This window comes from Lagopus leucura, unplaced genomic scaffold (assembly GCF_019238085.1).
Source record: "Lagopus leucura isolate 7727_CA_CO unplaced genomic scaffold, USGS_WTPT01 Super-Scaffold_100002, whole genome shotgun sequence".
Taxonomy (NCBI): Eukaryota; Metazoa; Chordata; class Aves; order Galliformes; family Phasianidae; genus Lagopus; species Lagopus leucura.
In genome coordinates this window covers 32,466,951-32,475,239 of record NW_024962263.1, presented here as the reverse complement: position 1 = coordinate 32,475,239, position 8,289 = coordinate 32,466,951, and the positions used below count along the sequence as shown (strand labels likewise).

The 8,289-nt window shown below is 41.0% G+C and overlaps 1 protein-coding gene across 4 annotated transcripts; it reads left to right on the top strand.

The window, feature by feature from the left end:
• The first annotated feature begins 63 nt into the window (after positions 1-63).
• Positions 64-8,019, top strand: MSANTD3 (Myb/SANT DNA binding domain containing 3). Of its 4 annotated transcripts, XM_042869968.1 has the most exons (5): positions 64-340; positions 1,703-1,845; positions 4,719-5,022; positions 5,113-5,161; positions 6,424-8,019. In XM_042869968.1, exons 3-5 carry the CDS (start codon positions 4,750-4,752, stop codon positions 6,831-6,833), a joined length of 732 nt encoding a protein of 243 aa, XP_042725902.1. In that variant the 5' UTR covers positions 64-340; positions 1,703-1,845; positions 4,719-4,749; the 3' UTR covers positions 6,834-8,019. The 4 variants fall into 4 exon arrangements, with proteins under 4 accessions (XP_042725902.1, XP_042725899.1, XP_042725898.1 ...); XM_042869965.1 differs by having other exon boundaries at positions 1,800-1,845; positions 4,719-5,161; XM_042869964.1 differs by having other exon boundaries at positions 4,719-5,161.
• Positions 8,020-8,289: the final 270 nt, after the last annotated feature.

Below are 8,289 nucleotides of genomic sequence, written 5' to 3'. Positions count from 1 at the left end.
GCGAGCTGCCGGCGGGGGGGAGCAGAGCGAGGCGGGGGCGGCGGCGCTTTGTTACCGGCCCGGGGGAAGCAGCGCGCGTCTCGCCGCACGGCGCGGCCTCGGCGGGAAGAGGGGTAACGGCGTACGGTCTCTATCCATCCATCCATTCCTCCGTCCCTCCGCGGTAGATGTTGCTGAAACCGTGTGTCAGCTGCAGCCTGCATGTCCGCCCTGGGTGGAGCGTTCTCCTTTGTCGAGCTGGGAGCCGTTCTCCTGCCTCAGCCGAGCAGAAGAGGAGCTAGCGAGGAGAAGGAAGAGAGCTGGAGTTGATGTGGGAGAAGTTCGTGTGCAGGAGAGTCTGGTAGGATTGCTGTTTGTGGCTCTGTGGGGTGGATTTCGGGCGCTGGTTGGGGATGCCGACTTGCATCCATCACCGTGCTTCGCACCAACGGCTCTGCATGGCCGCGGGCGGCAGGATGACCCGTTTAGAATATATCTATCTGCGTTCGTCAAATACAGCGTTGGATGTTGCATAGTTTAACGACGCATCGCAGGTCCGTAGGCGAAACATGGTGAATTTAAACCAATAGGTGATCTTGCTTGTTTGTACCACGACATCGATTAATTAGTATTAAAATGGGTAAAAGCGCTCAACAGGTTCTGTTTGCTGATGATGTGTGACAACATTGCCGTCCGTGTCGCGTTGGTGTTCGCAGTGTGTGCCTCAGTCCCCCGCCGGTGCCGCTTCTCACAGGGTCGGGCCTGGAGCACTGATGGGCGCTGCGAGGAAAGCAAACACGGGAGGAGGAAGGACGCTGTTTGCTGCTGGTTCTGTCATTCACATGAAACATAAACCTGTTGTTGTGGCTTCCTTTGGTCGCGGTGTTTCCCGTGCCTTTCACCCTCAGACACTGAAAAGTACAACATCGACTGTTTTCCAATGCTGCTAATTGCCAATTATGCTTAAAGCTTCATCTGTAATTTAAGTTGGATAGATTTTCTTTTTATTCCCATTAGCTATTTCTGATAGTAAGCCTGTTGGCATTGGCAAATGACTTCCATGTTCACACTGTGAGCAGCTGCAGTTTGCTAGCAAACTGTTATCTGCGTTTTGCTTACAGTAACCTTCACATTTGGCTTAAGACTTCCACCATAACCTTCTCTTTGCATTTTCTTGTGGCTAAATAAATACCTCGGGGACTGAAGATGCTCACACATGTCAGCATGAAGGGATTTTCCTTCAAACAGGCTTCTTTGTAACTGGCTCGAGTTTGTCTGAATGTGTGCAAGCAAAATAATATGCATAGACCTACTTACAAGCATACATGCACTTCTTCACTTATGCAATTTTTTTCCCCAAGGTATTCTTCCAGCAGATCACAGTCTATACCTTGTAGTCCTCAAGAGAAGAATTCCACACAGTGCTTCAATTTATCAGGAGTTGGGAGATGTTTTTGTTATTTTCAGATAAAGGTTTGTGTGAGAGAAGTACTTAGGACACTGATTTGTTTTAATGCAAGTTATGAATAGAACTATGCCAGGAGAAGATAATTACCACAAAGTAATTCTTAACAGCACAGTGCAGTCTTAGAACCTGGGCACTCGAATCTGAGAAACCTTCCATTCTTTTTAGAATTTACACTGTGACTCTTCATATGCCTACACAGTCCTGTTTACTGCTATAATCGGTAAACAAGTTCAATTTCAACACATGTTCCAACAGGCTAAATTATATCCTGGGTATATGTCTTGGGAGCATCTTTCAGCCTCAAATGGAAATGATCTGAGTTTGAGAGAGCCCTTTCCCATATTCCACTTAGGAGCTGGTGGACTGTAAGAAGGCGATCAATATCCACAAAGGAAAAGGTGAATATGAATGCATGCTGCACATTCTCAGTGCTTTAAATTGTCTTGCATCTCAGACTGCTTTCAACTCACCTTGTTGAAAATGGGTTTTAATTTATTGAAAGAAGCAAGCTAAATATACTACAGCATGAAAAGAATCTTTAGGAAATTATTTTTTTTTCTTGAGCACATTAAACTGCTTTTAGCTGTTCCTGAGTTCTTTTATGTATCCTAAGTCATAATCCTAGATTTTTCACTGAAGGAGCACAGGCACAGTGTGTATGTGTAGGAAGAATAGCTAGGAATGTGCATGGGGGAGGGAAAGACTAATATACTGTATTCTTCTCAGACCAGGGCCTACATTTCCTTTTGAACTGTGCAGTGTTTGAGCTTCTAACTGGGGATTTCAGGTGCTATTGCAATAAAGATAATAGCAGTAAGTGATATTTTGGGTATAAAAGTGATGCTTCAGTGTTTGCAATGTCTCCAACTATGAAAGAAGAGCTTTTATCCTTATATATAGGGTGTGGACATGATGAAGTTGCATTTGGTAGTGTTTTAAATATTCACTGACATCAGGTGATGTGTCAGTCTCTGTAGCCAAATATTGAGCACCTTTATCACCTGGAATCCAGAAATCCGGGTATTATTAAGTTTAACCTTTTGAACTCAATTTCCAAAACTGAAAAATTGATTGTTATGCTAATTAAAGGGATTTTTTACACATAAATGTAATCATTTTCAGTCTGAGTTTTTCACACTCTTTCAAAGCTAGAAGCAGGATTTATGTGCCTCAGTGGGAAACAGCATCATCCCTTTTTGACCCTGTTTGTGGGATTTGCAAGTAAGGTGTTAAAAACGCTGGTGTCTGTATCTCTTGTGTAAACCTTGGGGATGTAGGTCTGAGAGCAGCTGAAGAAGGGAGTCTTAGACAGCATGAGAGGCCTGTTTTGGCAACAGATACGTGGTTTCAGCAGAGTCTTAAAGACCACAGTGCCAGCAGGGCACTACTTTTGGTAGTAGTTTGTTAGCTTTTTGTGTATATGTTATTGCCTTCATGGAAAGGTGAGAATAGCTCTAAGTATCAGGACGTTTTGAGGAAAGGAATTATGAGGATGGTACAAAGAGAATGCTAGTGCAGTGCTGCTATGAAAAAATATTTGGACTGAAAAAGAGAAAGTATGATGGTGACATCTATTGAATCATCAGGTAATGTTGTGAGAAAAGTAGTGGAAACAGTGGGCAAAATTCTAGAAAATTAATTCATTCTGGTCTTATGTTTACAACTTATGGAAGCACTGCTTTGTTCTTTTTTTTTCTTAGCTGAGAGTTCCCTGGTATCAATTTTGCTTTTCCTGTTTTGTACTTAAGTCCTAGGCTTGAGAAGACAAGTGGTAGTTAAACATGGTGTAAGTCTACAGCAGTGGTCTGAATGAGACCAAAGCTCTTTTTAGCTATGAAATCATAAGGAATAGTGACACACATGCTTGCTCAGCAGTAAAGGGTGAAGGACCTCTTCTTTGCTGTGTGGATGGCTGAGCAGTGCCCAGAGAGTTTGTGGAGCTTCCCTCCTTGCAGCAAAAGAATGACATGACATGGACCTGTTAGAGTGGGTCCAGAGGAGGGCCACAAAAATGATCACAGGGCTGCAGCACCTCTTGTATGAGAACAGGCTGAGAGAGCTGGGGCTGTTCAGCCTGGAGAAGGCTCCTGGGAGATGTTACTGCAGCTTTCCAGTATTTAAAGGGGTCCCTCAGGAAATCTGGAGGGTGACTCTTTTTCAGGGAATATAGTGATAAGAGATTTAAAACTAGAAGAGGGTAGGTTTAGATTAGATGTTAGGAAGAAATTCTTTACAATGAGAGTGGTGAGGCTCTGGAACAGGTTGCCAGAGAGCTTGTGAGCATCCCGTCCCTAGAAGTGTTCGAGGCTGGGTGGGGCTTTGGACAACCTGGTCTAGTGGTGGATGTCAGAGGGTCTGGAACTAGATGAACTTTACAAGTCCTTTCCAACTGAAACTATACAGTGACTCTGTATGCAGATATCTGGATGTGGACCTGGGCTCCCTACTCAGGGTGCCCCTGCTGGAGCAAGGATTGGACGAGATGAACCAAGAAGAGGGCCCTGCCAACCTCAGCCAGGCTGTGATTCTGTGACCTGTACCTTCAGAGTACAGAGTTACTTTTCGTAATTAGCTCATCATGTCTTCTTACAACCCCCGTCTTCTCTCAGTATCATAATGCTGATGAGGAACCTGCTCCCTCCTGGATATCAGTCAAGAAGGGCCGAACATGGGAGAGAACCAAACAGAAGTCTTTCAAAAGAGAACTTCATACTATCATTTCTCATAGAACTTCCAAATATTATAGAAAAGAGAGAAGGGAGAAATCAGTTGTATGCATTCAGTATGGACAGAAGAGGGTCTTTGGTGTATCCAAGGGAAGACAAACCTGCTGAAGGTGGCTTTAGACTTCAATCAGGAGTTATCAAGGGCTGGATTTCAGAACATATTCCATAGCTCAGGGTTTTGAAAACTCTCTGCATAGAGAAACAAGTTATTAAAAATAAGTTACAAAGTAAATTAAACACTATATGTTTTGCATTATGGCACAGATTATAACAGGCAGTATCTTCCTATGATCGTATACTTTATGTGGAACTGTGTAGCCACTAAATTAGCAGTAGAAGCCAACTTACAAATATACTGTATCTAACTTGAATGTTTTATTATTTACCCTAGAAGTATGCCCAAGCTATTCCAGTAAAGAAATTGTTTGGGAATCAGAGGTTATATTTAGCAGTTGTTTTGCTGAAACACAGTTTCTTGATACTGTAACCAGTTATAATGGGTGTTCTAATTCTTTGTTTTTAACTTTTTTTTTTTTTTTTGGTAGGATTTCTGGCTTCTTGGAGAAACAGTAGAAAATGCAAAACGAAATAATAAAGCCTGCTAAATACTTCTCGGAAGTGGAGAAGAGTGTGCTGCTTGCTCTAGTGGAGAAGTACAGATACGTACTTGAATGTAAAAAAAGTGATGCGAGGACTATTGCTCTGAAACAACGCACCTGGCAAGCATTAGCACATGAATATAATTCACAGCCCAGTGTATCTCTGCGAGACTTCAAACAGTTAAAGAAATGCTGGGAAAATATCAAGGCACGGACAAAAAAGATAATGGCACATGAAAGGCGGGAGAAGGTAAAAAGCATTAGTCCACTTATAAATACTCACATCATAGGGAAGGAGAAGATTGCCAGCATAATGCCTGAGCAAATATACTTTTTGCAGAGCCCACCAGAAGAAGATTCTGAATATCAGCCTGATGCTTCTAGTCAAGGTATGCATGTTATTGTGATGGTGCATGTCATTTTCTTTTGTCTGTGGTTTTGCTGCTGAGTCTCATTCAGAAGTCTAAATCTATCCATTTAACTGTGACTGCTGCTTCCAGAAAAGTAATTTCAGAGCTGTGATATTACAAGACTCTGTGTATTTCCTTAGCCTCCCCCTTAAAAGAGGTTTTCTTTTTCTTGTATTTTAAGCCAGTTATTGACAGACCTTAAGCTTTGTAACAAGCATCTGATATTTTTATCCTTTAATAAAGTATCATTCTGTTGGGAAAAGATCCAAATAGTAAAAAATAAATACATAAATAAAAATCTAACAGCAGCAAATTGATAGACAACTATCTGCTGCAAGAGTTCTATGCAGGCCTTCCCTCATTTGTTTTCAAGAAAGACTAATTAGTGTTTATAGGGTTATATGTGATGCTGCAGTGCGCATTGAAGAATGGCACTTCTGTAAAGGTTGGATACTATATTCTTTGTTTGGCAAGCATATAGAGAAGGAATAATAGAAGACTAAAAGGGAGAGCACCTACAATGCTTTGTTGTAGGCTTTACTTTGTCAGGAACATAGGAACATATACAGAAGACTGTTCTTGCTAAAAAGACATCAGTAATTTCATTGTATTTACCATAAGTGGTAATTTGGATTTGTGAAGGAATGCATTTTGAGAGCCATATTTGCAGTGGTTACTGTTTTATTCCATAAATAGTTTATTTTCTTTCAATGGAATAGATAGAACCTTCTCAAAGTGAGAACTACGTAATTTTTTTTCTTAAAAATTATACAACACTGTTTATTGGCATGCACAGTGATAAAGAAGGAGCAAGTAGCAGACTTGCTAATATTTCCTCAGTCTGTTGGTGTTGATACAGATGCAGCTCTTTACCTGCCATTCTTTCATAGATTATTGCTGGTCACATAGATATTTGGTTTAAAAATCTGCGTTAAGGTTCTGCTCCAGGCTGAGGCACCTAAATTTAGATGCCCACTTACAGATGCCTATATTTGCTTTAGTGTTCTGAGCTCCTGTTACAGCCACAGAGGACTACTGACAGTGCCCAAAGTGGTTCAGTTCAAATCATTATTCCCTCGGTGTTCTGTAACAGAACAGTATTATATAGTGGCTCCTGTATTCTGTGTACACAAGTGTAGGTTTAGATATATGCATCTCTGTAACTTTATTGTCACAAGTCTATGTCTCTCAAGGGAAAAGAGGTGGATACTATAATACTTTTTTTTTCTTCTGTTTTGCAGAGTCGTTTGTTGTCTCAAATAGAGAACTTTGTGATGAAGAGAAAGAGCTGATACATTTCCCAGTGTGTGAAGGTACCTCCCAGCCTGAGCCTTCGTGTTCTGATGTCAGAATAGCAGCAGATAAGAACTACAGAAGCAAAGCATCTCAGGAAAGTGCTCTGAAAAAGATGCATGAGGAAGAACATCATCAGCAAATGTCAATTTTGCAACTGCAGTTAATCCAAATGAATGAAGTTCACGTGGCAAAAATACAACAAATAGAAAGAGAGTGTGAGATGGCTGAAGAGGAACACAGGATAAAAATGGAAGTGCTAAATAAAAAGAAAATGTATTGGGAGAGAAAATTGCAGACCATCACAAAAGAGTGGCCTGTATCATCCTTTAACAGACCCTTTCCTAATTCACCGTAGAACAGAAAGTGGCAGAATTAATCTGACTGAGCACATTTATAAGTAATGCACACTGGAAAGATGGTTTTTTAATGTGAATGTACAGTGACAGAATAGGTGCCCAGCTGATAGTGAACACACTTTGATTCTTAACATTTATGGCAACAGTGGTAGAGCCTACCAAGGGAAAACAGTTTGATTGTGGGTAATTCTGACCTGTGTAACTTCCCCTCGCAGAATACCCTGGCATCCTTTTGAAATTCAAGGTATTCTGGGCAGTCATACATTGAGTACATTGAGTATTCTTTAAAAAAAAAAAAAAAAAAAAAAAAAAAAAAAAAGGTTTTGAACATCTGGTTACAGTATTTATTTTGATTTCTGTCTCTTCATGTTTGTCTTTTCCTGAATGAAGGCAGGGGTTAGAATTGCTCTCTCCTATTGAGAGAAAAGGTGATTAACAGTGATGCTCAGATTGTTACACTGGGGCACAGAAAAACAAAACAGAACTTGTCCTTGGTTAATATACAGTCCCTAAACCATTCTTTGTAGAGGATGTGAAAATGAAGGAAGTAGCAAAAGGAGCACTGTGGTAATTGAGTGCTTTGCTTGTGAAGAACAACAGTGATGTTTTCTAGCTGGCTGGCTGGCTGAGAGAGTGGTTTGTGGAGTGGCCCTCGTGTTCCCTTATGAAGTTGTGAAGAAGGTGACTTCTTCCCAAAAGCCACTTGTCCTCTCCTTTCCAGGACTATCTTGTATTCAAGTAGAATGCTGAAATAGGAGGGATGCTTGCTGCTGCCAATGCTGTGTGCTGCTCCCTTGGAGTCATTGTGAGGGGAAGGGCTACTTAATTATTCATACAGCTCTCAAAATGTGGCAAGTCACCTAACCCACTGGCAAAATCTGCCTTTGTTTCCCCATGAGATACTTGATGGTTTAGCAGCTAACTAGCTACAAAAGAGGCTAAGTAAGCCTTGTTATCTTTTCCAAAGTTTTGGGTGAGAAGCAGTGCAAGGGGGGTCATTCCTGTCTTGGAGCTCTGTTTTATTCTGTTGTATGTGTTAAGGTGATGTATTTCTTGCCTTCGCTGTCACTGAGGGGTGATGGACCTAATTTGTATAAAAACATTCCCATGAAAGCCCTCACAGACGGGGGCCAAGAATAGTAGATGGTAGGAAAGCACAAATAAAGATAATCCTTCCTCCAGCAATTGATTGTTCTGGTGGTGCAAGGATTAAGAGATGTGAAACACAGAACTCCACAAAGATTCATTCGTAAGAATTTCTGATGTGTGAAAAACTGTTTTGTAGGAAGGTGTACAAAAATCATTTGAAGTGGTGAGAAAAAATGAACAAAGGCATAAATTTTCAGTGAAAATCCCAAGTATTTCATTGTTCTAAAGTATTTTCAGGTCACAGTGAATAAAGGCACATCCAGACAAATTAACTTATTCAAGTTGAGGTTTGGTACAAAACATCCT

What these genes read in the sequence shown, in the direction of transcription:
- MSANTD3 (XM_042869966.1), top strand. Translation starts at nt 4,750, where the DNA reads ATGCAAAACGAAATAATAAAGCCTGCTAAATACTTCTCGGAAGTGGAG. An exon ending in GCCTGATGCTTCTAGTCAAG is followed by an intron (nt 5,162 to 6,423) that starts GTATGCATGTTA and finishes TCTGTTTTGCAG; the next exon opens with AGTCGTTTGTTGTCTCAAAT.